Consider the following 20,669-nt stretch of genomic DNA (forward strand, 5'->3'; position numbering starts at 1 on the left):
TTGATTCAAGATAATATTTATCGATTTATTTTTGTACATCTAACTGTGGACAACTAGTTATAGGTTACTAACGAGGACAGCTGACTTAATAAACTTAAAACATCAAAATATATTAAAAGTGTTGTAAATATATTTTGAACATACTTTAATATATATGTATATATTGTTATAGGTTCGTGAATCAACAGTGGCCAAGTCTTACTTCCCGACGAAGTAAAAATCTGTGAAAGTGAGTTATAGTCCCACTTTTAAAATCTAATATTTTTGGGATGAGAATACATGCAGGTTTTATAAATGATTTACAAAATAGACACAAGTACGTGAAACTACATTCTATGGTTGAATTATCGAAATCGAATATGCCCCTTTTTATTAAGTCTGGTAATCTAAGAATTAGGGAACAGACACCCTAATTGACGCGAATCCTAAAGATAGATCTATTGGGCCTAACAAACCCCATCCAAAGTACCGGATGCTTTAGTACTTCAAAATTTATATCATATCCGAAGGGTGTCCCGGAATGATGGGGATATTCTTATATATGCATCTTGTTATTGTCGGTTACCAGGTGTTCACCATATGAATGATTTTTATCTCTATGTATGGGATGTGTATTGAAATATGAAATCTTGTGGTCTATTGTTACGATTTGATATATATAGGTTAAACCTATAACTCACCAACATTTTTGTTGACGTTTAAAGCATGTTTATTCTCAGGTGAATATTAAGAGCTTCCGCTGTTGCATACTAAAATAAGGACAAGATTTGGAGTCCATGTTTGTATGATATTGTGTAAAAACTGCATTCAAGAAACTGATTTCGATGTAACATATTTGTATTGTAAACCATTATGTAATGGTCGTGTGTAAACAGGATATTTTAGATTATCATTATTTGATAATCTACGTAAAGCTTTTTAAACCTTTATTTATGAAATAAAGGTTATGGTTTGTTTTAAAAATGAATGCAGTCTTTGAAAAACGTCTCATATAGAGGTCAAAACCTCGCAACGAAATCAATTAATATGGAACGTTTTTAATCAATAAGAACGGGACATTTCATGTATTCTCCCTTTCCGAATTTATGACCTACAACCACAACATCAAATTCCCAACAAACAAATGAAAACCTACAGAAAATCAAATCAAATCCATATAGCCCATATTACTTTGAACTTGATGAATCCCTACAATATGGATGATGAATAAGTGTGATCTTAAGGAAGAAAATTTAAAATAAACAATACCTTGGAACCCTAAATTAAATGTAAATCCACAACAAGCACAGTATCGGACAAGTATAAAAAAGAAGAAAGAAACTAGTCGGTTGTGTGTTTAATTTCAAATCAAACTGTCGGAATAATTCCTCCAGACAATCACATTGGGGCCCAGAGTAAAACCCACACCCGAGCCCCCGAATGATTCCTATCTATTATCTATTGTTTGTTAAAAGGGTGTCAATTTATTTATTGTATAAAACTGCAATTATGTCAAGATCAAGAGTTCAAAAGATCAACATGCTTAACAATATAACATTTGAATTTCAGGATGATATGGATAAAGGCCCTAAGCTGACGAACTATGAAGGGATAAAAGATTCTCCAAGGGATGAGCTTACAACAAATGCCATTAAGAAAGTCCTTATCAAGGGGGACACCGAGGTATTTACTCAACCATATTATACATTTATACATACATACATGAAATTGATCCAAACAGAAACAAATTTGAGATATGTATTTTTTTAATATTAAAATAATGTACAAATACAAAAATATATTTTGATAGTAGCACTAAGCATTACACTAGCTTGGTGTAATACAAGTAACAATATTAGTATTTCACCAAATATATACAAATAATATTTTTATATATTTCTAGTAATGAGCAGTGTTACGTTACAGTTGATTGGTTCTACCGGTGAAAACACATCTGAGAGGAAATTAGAGGCGATATCATTTCAAGAAAATTGGATACCGATCAGTTTGCCTGAATCCTGGTTATCTCTTTATCTTTTTTTGACATTTTCATAAGAAAGTTTGTTTAGGCCTAATAAAGCAACGACGATGATACAATCTTGATGATTTAGGACTTGCAGTTTGGTTGATTAGGGCCCTGTTTAGATAAGGGTTTCAATGTATGGAAATGAATATAAAAAATTGAAAATGAATAAGAATGATACAATCTTTTATCTAGGAAAAAAAGAGAAAAGAGAAACGGGTGGTTTTACCCTCGTGTGTAACGCAGACGAATGTCAGTTGCAAGGGACTGTTCAAGCAGATATGTAAACCACAACTGCTGACCTAGTATCAATAAAAAAAGTTTAGACACTGTCTACAAATAATTTTACATTAAAAGATAAAAAGAAAACACTACAACTTGACATGTGCACTTAAATATTTAAAAACATAGCTCCCCTGGCTGAACCCCTCACGCACAATACCACAACAGTCTGCGCATAATCTGGTTTTACAACAGAATAAGGTCCGTTTGATTGATAAAACTCATAGAACTGTAATGTAAGTAGAATCTTAAATTTATTGTATATTCTGTAATCCTGTATGGTTGTAAAGTACAGTTCATATTTTGTTACACTGTTACTTTTGCATGAAATTTTATAGAACTGAAATTTTTTTTAAAAATTATTATTATATCTGATAGCATATGAGGTAACACCGTAACAGTTTACTAACCGTGGCATTTATATTATTACTATCATGAATATTATTATTATTATTGTTAGATTATTATATTAATATATTATTGATACATTATATTATATACTAGATTTGTTTTCCATTATTATTGATATCACTTTTAAATTTTAATCTTTTTCACTTGCAAACACACTCAGTAATCTGTATATGTAAATTCCCTGATATAATTGTTTAGTGTAAAAGATATGACGTACTCGTCAGACCTTGGTTTCTTGGATTTGTGTGTTCTAAAATGTCTTGTTATGACAACAGGGATGACGGTGTTTCAACGTCAAACCAGTCCGAGCCGAGTGTTGTTACAAAGTTAGTTGCTACTGGTGCACGTGATTCTAAAGGGGTGGCAGATGAGATATTTTGGGAACACATGGGTATTACTGTCAACATTCTTCGAATGAAAAAGTCAGACTACAATAGAGGGCAGTTACATTTGCTAGATGACTTGCTGATTAAGGTATGCTACTTTTTGTTGACTACTACTGCAAAGCTAGCTGGCTACCGGATTAAAACTTAAAACTACTATGTATCATACATAAATACATTTTAGACAACTTTCGGTATAACTTTTGACTAAACTTTTTGTTGTCCGGTTTGAGATAAAATACTAACCCAAATTAATAGACCTAATTTGGGTAAATTGGCGGAAGTTTAATAACATTTCTTTTTCTCCAACGGAACTGTCATGTTTGTTAACAAGATTACAAGAAGCATTTGGTTGTTATTAAAGCACTTTATTTTTATTTTATATTTTCAGGCAAAAAACTTGAAATAAAAGATAAGAGTAATATCAACTATTGTATAAAAGTAGGATGTCCTAGGTTAGAATCAAACATTGTATAAAAGAAAATATCAACTATTTTTTTTTTGCTATGTATTTTATTTCTTTTTTTACCATGTTCATTTTTCTGGATGGTGCTAGTCATAAAAAACAACTCTTTTTTGTTGCAGTGTTTCTCACTTTTAAGAAAATTATTGGATAATAATGGAGGTGGGTTTGGAGATTCATATATGAGTCATTGGGTGGCCGTAGTGGAGCTCTATAAAGAGGTTATAATCTCAACCAAAGATATAATATAATAAATGTCTAACATTTTTATCTATTACATCTCAAACTTCAGTATATGTATATGTAGGTTACTGGTTGCACTGAAGATGCATCGGGGAGACTTGTATATGAATCTGTTGCCTGCATTAGAATTATGATATCCAGTGTAGCACAACATCTGAAAGCTTCCAAGGCCACCAAACATGCCGAGGTGGCGACAAACACTCTTAGAGAGATGTTGGATCATGCTAAAGCTTTAGGTGTCATAGATGATTTGCTTTCATGTGTAGCGACTTGTGGTAAAAGTCTCATGTCTGGTTCTTCAAATTTGTTACGTGCAGCTTGTGAAGCATGTGAGGCTATTTGGTCACTAATACATGCTTTTGAGATTCATTCTACAAACGAAGAGGCACCTGTATTTCCGTTAAGCTCGATGTATTCCCACTCTCTGGATCAGATTAATATTAGGTCACTGATACATGCTTTTGAGATTCAATCTAGAAAAGAGAATGAACCTGTATTTCCATTAGGTTCAATGTATTCCAACTCTTTGGATCAGATTAATATTAAAGGAGATGAATATGGACCATTGATGGGTACAGATTATGAAAAAATAGTGGAAACTGTGACGCAAGAATTCCTCAGGTCTGATGATATAAGGGTTGCTATCTTCTATTGTCTTCGCCAGCGCCTGGAAGCCTCATGGTCTTCTGTAATTCAGGTGATAACTAAGGCTTTCTGTATAAAGTTAAGTCCTAACAGTTGGATAATGGTTCTAAATGGGAAATTTTTGTAGTACATGTCACTATGGGTCAGGCTAACCCGAAAAACATCAAGTCATAACCGGTTATTTTACTTAGCGAAGTTTACTTTGACATAACCCAAATCATTTATAAAATTTGGTGAAAATCAATCTTTCGACTTCTGTTTTGCTGTCCCTGTCATTATCATCATGATCCCCTGTTTGTCAACCTTCCTGCTCATCCTGACTCACTGTGTTACGTGATACGTCACCATATTAAATAAAGTAATCTAATAAGTACTTCAATTGATTAAAGCTAATTCTACAACCTTTTCAAATATAATGGTCTACTTCCATGAGTAATACGATTTTGGAGGTTGTTTCATTTGTAATACACTCGGCAATATCGGACCTGTCTGATTCCGATTAGACCCCTTTTGATCTTCTTTATTTTATTTTACTCTTTTGACCCAGATAAGAGTATGAAAATGTATCCAAACCGACAACTCACTGATAAGTAGTTAATCATGCATTACCTAACCTGAGGAGTGGTATAATTTCTATTTTCAGATAATCTTACGGTGTTGCCTGCATAATGATTTGGTTGCTAGAGTTTTATGTGGTCTCTCTAGTTCATGTTCATCAGTGGTTGGTGGAGGTGGTGAAAATACAATCATTTCAGAGGTTTTTTCATTAATATCTTTTTGTGCTTCATTCGATACAGATCCTCAACAACAAGACAAACAACCTGAAAATCGAAGTATCTGATCCAAGTGACTTGGTTCTACATGCATGCCTTTTATTAGCTACAGTTGCACAATCCATAGATGATCGGTCTAAAGGATATACTGCAGTAATTATGCTTACATCATCACCTGAAACTCAGCAGTCTCGCCTCTCTGACCTAGCTCACCATTACTCTTTGTGTGATGGAATACAGAATTTTCGTCCCCATTCTATGTCGGCCATGCTGGCACTTGGATACATGTGCTCCCTTGAAAATAATGAGCCCATTGCAACGTCAATTCGTGAAATAGTCGTTCCTTTGATCCCACCGAGTACCACACTTTGTGATTATCTCAGGATGTCAATTACAGACGCTCAAGGTGGTAAACTCATGCTCTCATACTGGCGCGGGATCAAGGATGGGTGCGTGGTTTTGTTGTATTTCAGATTACTTTGGGGTGGACCTTTAGCTACTATTCAAGACTTGGGTAGCTGTGATATTCCCCAAAGTCTTATTAATTTGTTAGGAAACAAGCAGCAGCAGCAGCAGCAGCATTCAAATGAAATTGGACTATCACCTCTTGGGGTTTACTGGGCAGTTAGTTCATTACACATGTGTCTTAAAGGAGGAAGTTCAGTTTTTCGCCAGGTGTTGATTACAAGTGAAAATGTAAAAATAATGTGTGATTTAATATCTGATGTCCATCTTAAGCTTTTACGCTATTGGGTTGGACCTGGTGGAGGGAAAAGTGGAGTCAAAGAGACAGTTGATCAAGTAGTTAATCTTTTGAGGTTTCCATTTGAGGCTTCTGAGAAGAGTATTGAACTTGGAGACATGGACTCTCAAAGTAGGAAGGATATGGTTATAGAAATAAAAGCAAGCATGGACCAGTATATTCAAATCCTTTTAGAGGTATGCATATATCTATATTTACATATATTTTGTCTTTAAAGTTTTGCAAATAATTAATGCTATTAAATCTTTAGGTAGGACTTCCTGGGCAAATAATCAAGTGTTTGGAACATTTGGAGTCCAAGGATACTGAACAACCTCTTGAGCTTCTAATCTTAATGATAGATCATCGTTCACTGGTTGTTGAACTTGTTAGGAAAGGACTCTTGAATCCAATTTTAATGAAAAGCTTACTTGATGATTCATCACCAACTCAAGTCAAGGTGAAGGCTCTGAAAATAGTTACAGGATTAGCCGAAATGGACAAGGTCAGTACTTGCTACTGTATTTGGTAAAGTCTCAATCTTCTTTTATATTAGTATAGGCCCGCTTACACATGGTTACGCATCATGTTATAAGATAAATTAAGATAAAGTCTTAAATAAAATTCAGAACTCTGTGTTAGAGTGAAGATGTAAGAGTACAAAACCCATAAATAACATTTCGAACCAAATCTTATTTTTCTATAAGGTAGTTATCACTTTTCAATAAGTAACCTTAACTAATAATTTCAAGGAATTGAATCATTGCTTGAAGGTCTTATTAAGTTTTATTATAAATGAAATTCAATATATTGCAATTCCAAGTTGTCTGGTATCGTAAATTTTGTAGAAATAGAAATAGGTATAGCCATGTTAAAAGCAATTATGATATCATCATTATTTTGTGTTAATGAACAAGCATTTGGACGCAGGAGTTTTATGAGCTAATAGATGGAGCAGATATATTACAACTGAAAGGACCGGTTATAGCCCAACAAGCACCAAACATATAAGCCATGAGCTCCCACATTACTCTAAAACCAATTGGTAGTAGAGAGAGACACTCATGAGCTTATATGTTGATCTTGACATTTATCCTTAACCAATGTGGGATTGGGTTTGCACCCAACAATCCTCCCCTCAAACCGAAGACCACATCACCAGGTCTCCCCTTCAACGATATTCCGCACATGATCCATTCATCTTATATCGCCGGCCATTACCCGCAACTCTCAACCTGACCAAGGCCAAATCAGGGAGATCTTTTGATATAAGGCACACACAATGATCCATTATCGTTGTCTAACTGGGGCGATTAATCCACATAATTCTAGGCTAACCCGCTCTGATACCACTGAAAGGACCGGTTATAGCCCAACAAGCACCAAACATATAAGCCATGAGCTCCCACGTTACTCTAAAACCAATTGGTTTGTTGGGTTTTTTATTTGGTTTCCAATTATGTGGTTAGCCCAAGCCCAACAAATTAAGCCCAATTGATTGTTTGACTTGGTCAACCATCAAGGGGCATCTTTAATTTGAAGTTGTGCAGCTGTATTCACAAAAAGAGTGCAGAGAGATAGATCAAGAAATTGTGTGAAACCCCAATTCCCGTCTACAGTGACAGCAGGCCAGAAAACCTTCGATCCCCGGAGATCCGACCGTTGAATCTTCTTCATTTTTGGGCTGTGTCTTCCTGACATCAGTGCCAACATTTTCAACCGTTGAATTCGTCTCAAGTGGTCTGTAGCTCGAGTTACAGCAGGTCGAACAGTAGCAGAATTTTGGGTGATGAAATTCTTCTTTTGTCTTTAATTGTTTCATATACTTGTTGATTATTGTTGTTCAAGAGTATGATGATGTTGTATACCTCTAGTTGATCTAGAGAAGGATTATTGTATTGCTCTCTTTGTTGATGATAGTGGAACATTAAGTGGCTTACGAGTCCCGTGGTTTTTACTCTCGATTTTGAGGGGTTTTCCACGTAAAAAGTCTCGTGTGTAGTTAATCTTTTGAGGTTTCCATTTGAGGCTTCTGAGAAGAGTATTGAACTTGGAGACATGGACTCTCAAAGTAGGAAGGATATGGTTATAGAAATAAAAGCAAGCATGGACCAGTATATTCAAATCCTTTTAGAGGTATGCATATATCTATATTTACATATATTTTGTCTTTAAAGTTTTGCAAATAATTAATGCTATTAAATCTTTAGGTAGGACTTCCTGGGCAAATAATCAAGTGTTTGGAACATTTGGAGTCCAAGGATACTGAACAACCTCTTGAGCTTCTAATCTTAATGATAGATCATCGTTCACTGGTTGTTGTACTTGTTAGGAAAGGACTCTTGAATCCAATTTTAATGAAAAGCTTACTTGATGATTCATCACCAACTCAAGTCAAGGTGAAGGCTCTGAAAATAGTTACAGGATTAGCCGAAATGGACAAGGTCAGTACTTGCTACTGTATTTGGTAAAGTCTCAATCTTCTTTTATATTAGTATAGGCCCGCTTACACATGGTTACGCATCATGTTATAAGATAAATTAAGATAAAGTCTTAAATAAAATTCAGAACTCTGTGTTAGAGTGAAGATGTAAGAGTACAAAACCCATAAATATATTATACATTTATACATACATACATGAAATTGATCCAAACAGAAACAAATTTGAGATATGTATTTTTTTAATATTAAAATAATGTACAAATACAAAAATATATTTTGATAGTAGCACTAAGCATTACACTAGCTTGGTGTAATACAAGTAACAATATTAGTATTTCACCAAATATATACAAATAATATTTTTATATATTTCTAGTAATGAGCAGTGTTACGTTACAGTTGATTGGTTCTACCGGTGAAAACACATCTGAGAGGAAATTAGAGGCGATATCATTTCAAGAAAATTGGATACCGATCAGTTTGCCTGAATCCTGGTTATCTCTTTATCTTTTTTTGACATTTTCATAAGAAAGTTTGTTTAGGCCTAATAAAGCAACGACGATGACATAATCTTGATGATTTAGGACTTGCAGTTTGGTTGATTAGGGCCCTGTTTAGATAAGGGTTTCAATGTATGGAAATGAATATAAAAAATTGAAAATGAATAAGAATGATACAATCTTTTATCTAGGAAAAAAAGAGAAAAGATAAACGGGTGGTTTTACCCTCGTGTGTAACGCAGACGAATGTCAGTTGCAAGGGACTGTTCAAGCAGTTATGTAAACTATTATTATTGTTAGATTATTATATTAATATATTATTGATACATTTTATATTATATACTAGATTTGTTTTCCATTATTATTGATATCACTTTTAAATTTTAATCTTTTTCACTTGCAAACACACTCAGTAATCTGTATATGTAAATTCCCTGATATAATTGTTTAGTGTAAAAGATATGACGTACTGGTCAGACCTTGGTTTCTTGGATTTGTGTGTTCTAACATGTCTTGTTATGACAACAGGGATGACGGTGTTTCAACGTCAAACCAGTCCGAGCCGAGTGTTGTTACAAAGTTAGTTGCTACTGGTGCACGTGATTCTAAAGGGGTGGCAGATGAGATATTTTGGGAACACATGGGTATTACTGTCAACATTCTTCGAATGAAAAAGTCAGACTACAATAGAGGGCAGTTACATTTGCTAGATGACTTGCTGATTAAGGTATGCTACTTTTTGTTGACTACTACTGCAAAGCTAGCTGGCTACCGGATTAAAACTTAAAACTACTATGTATCATACATAAATACATTTTAGACAACTTTCGGTATAACTTTTGACTAAACTTTTTGTAGACGCGAATGTACTGTTGTGCTTGAACTCTATTTTCTAGCCTGTACAGCATCCGATTGTAGTACAATGTGAAGATGTCAGCTTCACAGCAATTTCTCAACCAAACGGGATCTAAAACCCGTATCGAGTCTGTCTCATCTTCCTTCAATTTGTCCAAAACGATGACTGCCTCCTCTGAGCATTCATCGTAGTACCACCAGCGAAAACGTGGGCTAAAGTTCTGCGGCATTTTCATCACAGGAACCTTTCTCATATAATTTACTGGCTTGTATTTGACAATCTTTCTTCGTTCGCCCGTTTTCTTGTTTGTTCGATAAGTGATCGTGGGAAATTGAGGGCTGAATCCCTCAAAGTTCTTTGACAAGTACGAGTGTCTTATCTTCTTGCAGACAATATTAGGAATTCCGTCATAATCCCTATATAACATTTTGAGCCTAGCCACCTGCATAAATTCAAAGTACGGTAGAGACGTGAACTCGTATCCATGTTTGATGTAATCCACTCCGTACTCCTTCTTTATTGCGTATATATTCAACTCTTTAATGTAGGCCCACGCAATTATCTTTCCTTTAGCCAAAAGATTCGCCGGTCTATTAATGTAATTCATCCATTCAGGTTCCGGCGCTGGCTTCTCACAATATTTTCTGATCCTCAACAGGATCTTCCACTCAGCTTCTAGAACTTCTATCTTTTCTTTATTTATCTTGACCGGTAAAAACCCTGGAGGCAAATCTTCGGTCTTTTCTTTTTCTTCGCATTTACGGTTTAGAAGCTCTTCATTCATTTTGAAGTAGTCTTGAAATGTAGGTAGATCTTTATCGTTATTACATTCGTACTCCGGAAAATCACCTATTGGTTCATCTTCAATAATTACTTCATCAAAATCTTTGTCGTTTTCATTACTTACGACAATTTCCACAAAATCATCACTAGAATCGTAACGATTCTCAAAAGATGAGCTAGCAGTTGCGTCAGCTGAAGTACTTGCTTGTTGCTCTTGACGCACTAGCTCGGCCTGCTCCTCAGCGCTTAGATCCGGCGGGATCTCCCCTTCTTCTAAATCATCAAATACAACTGAGTGATTCAGACGATCCTGCTTTGCCAAAAAATCACGTAAAGAATAATCAATATTTAGAGGAATTACTGACAGTGGGTTCTCGCTTGTGCCTTTAGCAACATCCAAACCTAGCTCATCCTCGCCTTGATCGTTAAAATTACCAAAGTCTATATCCTCCTCGAGATCAACAGCCTCAATATCGAAATTATTTTCCCACTCAAGCATCTTCGACAGTGCCTTGTTCGCTGTAGTCTCAGCCTTTACAATCAGCAAATTCTGAGCATCAAACTTAGTTTGTAACTTCTTCAATTCAACCTGCTTGGTCAGTTTGGCAATCTCAGCATCCTTTCTTCTCTCTCGTTCATCAGCTTTTTCTTTAAACTTTTCAAATTCAGAAGCCATATTGACAACCTTCTCACTTAATATAGAAACCGCAGCATCTTGTGTAATAGCAGTCGTGGATGCAGCAGCATGACCTCCTGTATCAGTTTCAGCACGTGTTTCTTGAGTAGCAGCAGCTGAAGGTTGTCGTTGTGGTTGTGATTGCTGTGATTGTCGCTGTTCAGTAGCTGAGGACGACTCAGTCCTTTTTGCCTTCTTAATGAATCTTATGCGCCTCTGCTTCGGCTTTGTCGTAACCGAAGGACCCTCAGATTGTTTTTGCTTTCTCAGCTCGAATTGATCAGGGTCAAAGTCATCTCCTTCATCGTCTTCATCAACCAGTGTCTGTTCAATTGCAAAAACTGGCGGTGGCTGATTAACCTCTTGATCGTCTTCACCAACTGCGACGATATCATCTTCATTACCAGACGTACTGTTCTCATGACGACAGGCAGCACCTGGTGGACATACATAGTTTTCATTTGCGAGGTGGCCAACCAATCTCTTGAATGGTTCATCAGGACCTCTCTTTTGCTTGACTCGATTGAAAGTCAAATCGTTCAGATGATTCAGCTTAATCTCATCCTCCCAAACCTTATTCAATCCTTGCACTTGCTTTTCAATCATCACCTGCAAGAACCTAGGAAACATTAAGTGGCTCTTCTTTTTCACGTTCACCAACATGCTTCTGAAAATTACTTCGGAGAAATTGAAGTCCGCATGAAGAACTAGTGCTGCAAACATTGAGCTGTAAGTCTCATTCAGCTCATCAAAACCGCCTACCATTGGACTCATGCATCTTAACAACACCAAAGTTAGGTATTTGTATTGATGACAGAATCGAGTTCTCTTAACAGCACCTTTCATTGAATCACCAGAGTATCCACATCTTACTAGACACCTTCGGACCTTAGTTCTATTCAGTGTGACTGGCATAGAATCATTATCTGGAAAACCTAAGTCTTCACGAACTGTCTGTGCCGAGATCTTTACAATTGTACCACCAACACTGCTTCGTATCACCTTTCTTCCTTGTTCAGTGACAATAGAAGCATTGTTCCAGAATTCTCGTTGGTGCGAGTAGTATGCCTTGCATTCTAGGGTGATTGCAGTATAAATCCTAGACCTTTTCAAGAACTTGATAATATCAACGAAGCCTTCCTTTGCTTCAGGTCCTTCCTCGTTTAGACATGCCTCCAGATTGACATTTTCACTTGCCGTCAGCCCTGGAAGATTCTTGGACAGAATCACCTCTTCCTCATGTACGTCTTCGTTCACTGGACTACCTAGTTGAGCCATTTATTCTGCTATACAAACATATATAATAATCGAAAAGCGTTAAATCGAAAAACTTAAAAAAAAATACAGGAAACAACAGTCGGTCGACATACAATGTAAGTCGGTCGATTTTCAAGGACAGTCGATCGACGTACAGGTAAATCGATTGACTTATAAAGTCGGCCGACATACGCTAAGTCGGTCGATTTTCAAGGGCAATCGGCCGACTGATTAAACGAAGCAAAACACAGATCTAAACATAAATTCTTCGATTTTATGGTGTTTTGACTCAATCAATGTCTAATACATGTACAGAGGAGGCCGATTAATATTATCTATTCAACAATTATCAATTACAGGTCCTAAACACCACACATTGAATCGAAACAGAAAAGTAAACACGAAAACTTCAATAACTTTCGATTTAAAAAGAATTACCTAGATTGGTTAACGGCGCTGGAATCACAATTCAAAGATGTATACGAAAAACACGATCAAAAACTCTTCCTTGCAAAATTCGAATTTTTGGTAAATCAACACAATCGCACGAGATAAAGAAAATCGGCCGTCTGAGGCCTTTTTATACTCAGCTCGACAATCGGTCAACTTTGGTGTTATGTCGGTCGACATATGTGACAATCGGTTGACATACTTGATAAACGGTCGACATTATAACAAACGAGTAAGTCGGTCGACTTTCTTCAACATCGACCGACTTATGTTATAAATCGGTCGACTGTCTCTTCCCTTTATAAAATAGTTTTGCGTTTTAGAAACCCCAATAATTCCTTCTATTCACTTCCACTGGCTGATTTTACACGCAAAATATTTTCATTTTGAAGACTTTAACAGGTTTATGATTTGAGATGTGTAGTTCGTTTCTTTTTGACGTCGAGACACAATTTGTAACTTCAAGGAAATATACACATATTCACATAAGCAAACAAATAAAATGTTTTTGTATTTTTCAAAATAAATATCAACACACTGAAAAATCTTTTTGTAGTTTTTTTAGGATTTTAAAACTTTTCACAATAACAATGCAAATGAAGTACAATTCATGTCAGAAAGTCAATGATCAAGGTTAAGAAAGATCCAAGATTGTATGGCATAAAACATGTTATTTACAGGAAGCAGTTTCTGTAAGTCATAAACCTAAGGAAGCTAAATTATCAAAATGTATACATGTTCAATTAACATTCAGACAATAGTATGTACACAAAATTTCACAAGTAAAAACAAACAATAACAGAGAAATGATTTTAACATGGTTTCTATCTTCATTAACCTTTTACAGACTTTCCTCTTAGACATTTTGATGATCAAGTTAATTAATTACATTAACATATTGCTATGTTAGATTCAATCACAGACTCGGTCATCAATGTGAGATCGCACGATTTTTTAGGTAGTCAATTGAGCACAAGTCTATTGACGCTTTCCGTTACCACAAACACATACGTTAGATCCAATTGAACAGGAAGATTCTCATAGTAATTTTGGAATATCCCTGTCAGCCATTAGCTTCTATCTTAAAGTATACTTTTCAATTCATATGATTCTGATGGATCTCATAGTATATTCATTATTCTATCAATCATGCAATCAACCAACTGCTATCAATCTCATTCCTTCTTTATTATTAAAGTTATTGGAGGAAACGGAATGAAAGACGTAGCTTTCTTAATAAGTGAGTATTCAGAATATCTCTCTGAAAACATCTTTCGCTGTCTAGGCCTTAATGGGTACAGTCCCATATCACAGACAATGATAATAAGTCCAATAGAATGGTTTTGTTGAAGTATGAATGATTTAAGTTCTTCTTGGTAATCTTCACACTCATTTGTATTCTTGCAAAGACTTCTCTTCTCGATTTCATCATTATCTTGACCTTTATATTTTCGTCTTCCATGATTTCACTTCTGTTTTGATGATATAATAACTTGATATGCAATGTGCCATTTATTATTATTATTTTTTTTTTTAACAACACATTGCAGTCTTGACTTTGATTTAGTTCTCAAATTGACTTCCTTGCGATGAAGATCTCTTTTCTTCATTTGTGTATCAATTAACTTAAATCATTCATTCATGGACTGTCTGTAATATAGAACCACACTTTTCAACCCGTTCACAGGAAAGACACTCTTATTGAGATAAACTTACTATTTTGGAGTTTAGGTACGATTCAAGAATTAAAGTTTGATAGAAGTCGGTATGCATAGTCAATTAGAACATTTTCAACGCTTATTGATCGCTTGAATATCCCAATTAGTCGTGAGACTCAATGGTGCAGCAATTTGGAATTTGCTTGGGGATATTCTACATCATGTGTTTCTAGATTATACGTCATGATAGGGGATACCCTCACCTTTTGTTGATTTCCTCAACAATTTTCTTTAAAGTATGCACCTGTGGTAATTAAGTGACTACCCTCAACCGCTGTAAACCTTTCCATGAGTTCCTTATCAAGATATTTACATGATTGTGATTATGATCATCTCATTCTATGATTAAGTCCGTATCCCATTTTTATATAGATCAAACTCGTTTTTTTTTATTTTCTGAATATCTGATGTTGATGTTGCATTCATTACTCCCCCTAAAATACTAAAAATCTAAAATCTTTTTGGTTTTTAGATTTTAAACACACAGAAACAATCAGAAAGAAAAGAAATATAACCACACAGTATATACAGCTATGCAAGCAGAACACATAAAATGAAGTTACTCGTTGGTCTCTTCGTCAGGAACGACATCTGACAATATTTTGACACTTAACTCAGTTAACAAGAAATCAAAACGTGGTTTATCAAAAGCTTTTGTGAAAAGATCAGCCCTTTGCGTAGTTGTGCCAATTTGGATAACATCAATTAGCCTTTTCTCATAACAGTCTCGAATAAAATGATATTTAATCCCTATGTGTTTGGTCTTAGAATGATTCACAGGATTTTTTGTAATAGCTATGGCAGCAGAATTATCAACAAAAATAGGAGTGTTAGAGATATTCAAACCGTAGTCACGAAGCTGCTGTTGTATCCACACAACCTGAGATGCACAGCTTGCTGCAGCAATGTATTCAGCTTCACAAGTGGACAAGGCCACTGCTGTCTGCTTCTTGCACTGCCATGTAACTAGTCTGATTCCAAGGAATTGACAACCTCCTGATGTTGACTTAAAATCTTTCTTGCATCCACCATAGTCGGAATCACTATAAGCCGTCAGTACAAAATCATTATTACAGGGATACCATAGGCCCAAATTCGGAGTTTGCTTTAAATAACGCATAATCTTTTTCACCACAAGCAAATGATGTACATTCGGATTTGCTTGATAGCGAGCACATAAACAAACTGCGAACATGATATCAGGGCGAGACGCTGTTAGATACATCAACGAACCAATGATGGCTCTATATAAGGTTTCATCAACCTTATCACCTTCCTTATCCGGTGTAATCCCGTGATTCACCGATAGCGGCGTCCTTGCAGGACGTTCATCTTCCATTTTGAATCTTTTCAGAATATCTGATACATATTTTGTCTGATGTAAAAAGATACCCTGATTTGTTTGTACAACCTGAATACCAAGGAAGAATTTGATAGTTCCCATTGAACTCATCTTGAACCGTTTTTGCATTACCTCCTCAAAATCATCCACCATCGTCTTATCTGTAGATCCAAAGATAATATCATCCACGTACACCTGTACTAGCATTATATGCTTGCCCTTTTCTTTGATGAAAAGTGTCTGATCGATAACACCTCTTCTAAAACCATTATCAATCATATAGTTGGACAACGTACCATACCACGCTCTTGGAGCTTGATGAAGCCCATACAGTGCTTTTTCTAGACGATATACCTTTTTTGGAGAGTGTGGATCTGTAAAACCCGGTGGTTGCTTAACAAACACGGTCTCATTGAGAGTCCCGTACAAAAAGGCGCTTTTGACATCCATTTGATAGACCTTGAAGCCTTTAAAAGATGCGAATGCCAAAAATATTCGAATTGCCTCAAGTCTAGCCACTGGTGCAAATACTTAATCATAATCTATATCAGGGATCTGTTGATATCCCTTCACAACCAGTCTAGCTTTATTTCGAATTACAATACCTTGCTCGTCTTTTTTATTCTTCCATACCCATCGAAGCCCATAAGGTTTGCAACCATGAGGCGGAGTCACTAGTTTCCATACTCCTAAATGCTTGAATTGCAAAAGCTCTTCTTGCATGGCATTTACCCAATCATCATAAAGAAGAGCTTCCTCAACAGAATTTGGTTCAATTTGACACACAAAGCATGAATATGCATGTAAGAAGAGTTTGCCTGACCTATTTAGTGAAGAATAGAAAGCTTGCATAACATTCTCAGTTGAAGCTTTCTGATTTTCAGACGTTGAGGCATCATTTGATGGTGGTCCAGAAACTCCTTTCGAATCAACAATAAAATCATCTAAGTGTCGAGGTAGGACAACTGTTCGTGATGATCTATGAACACCTTCAGGTTCTGGTTGTTCTTCCTGAACTTCTACAATTTGTGGCAGATTATGAAAACTTTCACCACTATCTATAGGTTGTGACTCCTCTTCAGAATCAGATCCATCATAAGATGGATCATCTTGATAATCACCTGATTCTTCATCATCTTGAACAAGTTGTTGTTGCGGCACTGGGTGATGTTGTGGTGCCGTTTGAGATTTCAGAACCATTTGTGATGGAGACGTCTGCATTTCATTCAGTAATCTTGCAATAACTTCATCATCAGTAGCAACAGATGGAAGACCAAAAGAATCAAACAAATCTTCATAATCAAACTGCCAAGAAAAACCTTTCCCAGCAGGAATAGCAGCATTTCTTTGAACATCTACTTCGAAATGTTCTTCAACACGTTTAGATACAGTGTTGAAAACTCTTTTGTTTGGATTTCCATAACCAAGAAATATACCAGGAACAGCCTTAGGATTAAATTTTCCTCCAGTATCTCGTATCATGATTGAACACGGTGCACCAAAGGGTTCGAAATGTTTAATGTTAGGCTTCCTTTTATGTAGCAATTCATAGCAAGTCTTTCCATGTCTCTTGACTACTAACAATCGGTTCATTGTATAACATGCTGTAGCCACAGCTTCACTCCAGAAGTTAACCGGTAAACTTGAATCGGCTAACATAGTTCTCGCAGTTTCAATTAAAGTTCTGTTACATCTTTCAGCAACACCATTTGATTGTGGAGTATAAGCTGGACTGAACTGTTGTATAATGCCTTTCTCATTGCAGAAACTCTCCATCTGCTGATTCTTGAATTCAGTACCATTATCTGTTCGAGTCTTCCTAACCTTTAACTTGTACAAAGATTCCAGCTTCAAAAACAACAACTTTATATTTTCAAATGCGTCAGACTTCTTCTTTAACATCACTACCCAAGAGTATCGTGAGTATTCATCAGTCACTACTAAACAATATGAATCTCCAGAGATGCTTGTTCGATTAATCGGACCAAAAAGATCCATATGTAACAACTCTAGAGGAACAACAATTGAATGATGTTTCTTTGTTGCATGTGACTTTTTAGTCTGTTTGCCTTTCTTACATGGAAGACATCCTTCAGGAATTTGAAAACTCTTAACATTTACTCCCTCAATAAGATTATTATGAACAAGATTGTTCATCTTTCTCAAGCTCAAATGACCCATACGCTTGTGCCAAGAAATTGATTCTTGTTCTGTAGCTTTGGATATGAAAGCTTGATGACCTGTTGCAGCTTTAACATGGGCTGTTTGTAGTGACCCGAACTTTTCCATGTTTATATATATTAATTGATATTGATATTTACATGATTAAATGTTTCCAACATGTTAAGCAATCAAACTTGTTAAGACTTGATTAATTGAAATAGGTTTCATATAGACAATTGACCACCCAAGTTGACCGGTGATTCACGAACGTTAAAACTTGTAAAAACTATATGATGACATATATATGGTTATATATATAGTTAACATGATATTATGATAAGTAAACATATCATTAATTATATTAACAATGAACTACATATGTAAAAACAAGACTACTAACTTAATGATTTTGAAACGAGACATATATGTAACGATTATCGTTGTAACGACATTTAATGTATATATATATATCATATTAAGAGATATTCATACATCATAATATCATGATAATATAATAATTTAAAATCTCTTTTGATATTATAAACATTGGGTTAACAACATTTAACAAGATCGTTAACCTAAAGGTTTCAAAACAACATTTACATGTAACGACTAACGATGACTTAACGACTCAGTTAAAATGTATATACATGTAGTGTTTTAATATGTATTCATACACTTTTGAAAGACTTCAAGACACTTATCAAAATACTTCTACTTAACAAAAATGCTTACAATTACATCCTCGTTCAGTTTCATCAACAATTCTACTCGTATGCACCCGTATTCGTACTCGTACAATACACAGCTTTTAGATGTATGTACTATTGGTATATACACTCCAATGATCAGCTCTTAGTAGCCCATGTGAGTCACCTAACATATGTGGGAACCATCATTGGGCAACTAGCATGAAATATCTCATAAAATTACAAAAATATGAGTAATCATTCATGACTTATTTACATGAAAACAAAATAACATATCCTTTATATCTAATCCATACACCAACGACCAAAAACACCTACAAACACTTTCATTCTTCAATTTTCTTCATCTAATTGATCTCTCTCAAGTTCTATCTTCAAGTTCTAAGTGTTCTTCATAAATTCCAAAAGTTCTAGTTTCATAAAATCAAGAATACTTTCAAGTTTGCTAGCTCACTTCCAATCTTGTAAGGTGATCATCCAACCTCAAGAAATCTTTGTTTCTTACAGTAGGTTATCATTCTAATACAAGGTAATAATCATATTCAAACTTTGGTTCAATTTCTATAACTATAACAATCTTATTTCAAGTGATGATCTTACTTGAACTTGTTTTCGTGTCATGATTCTGCTTCAAGAACTTCGAGCCATCCAAGGATCCATTAAAGCTAGATCCATTTTCTCTTTTCCAGTAGGTTTATCCAAGGAACTTAAGGTAGTAATTATGTTCATAACATCATTCGATTCATACATATAAAGCTATCTTATTCGAAGGTTTAAACTTGTAATCACTAGAACATAGTTTAGTTAATTCTAAACTTGTTCGCAAACAAAAGTTAATCCTTCTAACTTGACTTTTAAAATAAACTAAACACATGTTCTATATCTATATGATATGCTAACTTAATGATTTAAAACCTGGAAACGCGAAAAACACCGTAAAACCGGATTTACGCCGTCGTAGTAACACCGCGGGCTGTTTTGGGTTAGTTAATTAAAAACTATGATAAACTTTGATTTAAAAGTTGTTATTCTGAGAAAATAATTTTTATTATGAACATGAAACTATATCCAAAAATTATGGTTAAACTCAAAGTGGAAGTATGTTTTCTAAAATGGTCATCTAGACGTCGTTCTTTCGACTGAAATGACTACCTTTACAAAAACGACTTGTAACTTATTTTTCCGACTATAAACCTATAATTTTTCTGTTTAGATTCATAAAATAGGGTTCAATATGAAACCATAGCAATTTGATTCACTCAAAACGGATTTAAAATGAAGAAGTTATGGGTAAAACAAGATTGGATAATTTTTCTCATTTTAGCTACTTGAAAATTGGTAACAAATCTATTCCAACCATAACTTAATCAACTTGTATTGTATATTATGTAATCTTGAGATACCATAGACACGTATACAATGTTTCGACCTATCATGTCGACACATCTATATATATTTCGGAACAACCATAGACACTCTATATGTGAATGTTGGAGTTAGCTATACAGGGTTGAGGTTGATTCCAAAATATATATAGTTTGAGTTGTGATCAATACTGAGATACGTATACACTGGGTCGTGGATTGATTCAAGATAATATTTATCGATTTATTTCTGTACATCTAACTGTGGACAACTAGTTGTAGGTTACTAACGAGGACAGCTGACTTAATAAACTTAAAACATCAAAATATATTAAAAGTGTTGTAAATATATTTTGAACATACTTTGATATATATGTATATATTGTTATAGGTTCGTGAATCAACCAGTGGCCAAGTCTTACTTCCCGACGAAGTAAAAATCTGTGAAAGTGAGTTATAGTCC

At 35.1% G+C, this 20,669-nt stretch overlaps 2 protein-coding genes across 2 annotated transcripts in view; both read left to right on the top strand.

Annotated features, from left to right (window-relative positions):
- Window positions 1-1,335: 1,335 nt before the first annotated feature.
- Window positions 1,336-8,530, top strand: LOC139859227 (serine/threonine-protein kinase TIO-like). The gene is made up of 11 exons (XM_071848021.1): window positions 1,336-1,662; window positions 1,906-2,000; window positions 2,971-3,169; window positions 3,664-3,762; window positions 3,849-4,506; window positions 5,071-5,262; window positions 5,309-6,141; window positions 6,216-6,449; window positions 7,973-8,080; window positions 8,155-8,388; window positions 8,513-8,530. Exons 1-11 carry the CDS (start codon window positions 1,420-1,422, stop codon window positions 8,528-8,530), a joined length of 2,913 nt encoding a protein of 970 aa, XP_071704122.1. The 5' UTR covers window positions 1,336-1,419.
- Window positions 8,531-8,735: 205 nt separating this feature from the next.
- LOC139859228 (serine/threonine-protein kinase TIO-like) overlaps window positions 8,736-20,669 on the top strand; it is a 30,246-nt gene continuing 18,312 nt past the window's right edge. Inside the window, exons 1-2 of the mRNA XM_071848023.1 lie at window positions 8,736-8,881; window positions 9,416-9,614. Coding sequence (XP_071704124.1) covers window positions 8,766-8,881; window positions 9,416-9,614 — 315 coding nt within the window. The 5' untranslated portion in view covers window positions 8,736-8,765. The remainder of the gene's footprint in view (window positions 8,882-9,415; window positions 9,615-20,669) is intronic.

The sequence above is a fragment of the Rutidosis leptorrhynchoides genome, chromosome 7, assembly GCF_046630445.1.
Source record: "Rutidosis leptorrhynchoides isolate AG116_Rl617_1_P2 chromosome 7, CSIRO_AGI_Rlap_v1, whole genome shotgun sequence".
NCBI classification, from domain to species: domain Eukaryota; kingdom Viridiplantae; phylum Streptophyta; class Magnoliopsida; order Asterales; family Asteraceae; genus Rutidosis; species Rutidosis leptorrhynchoides.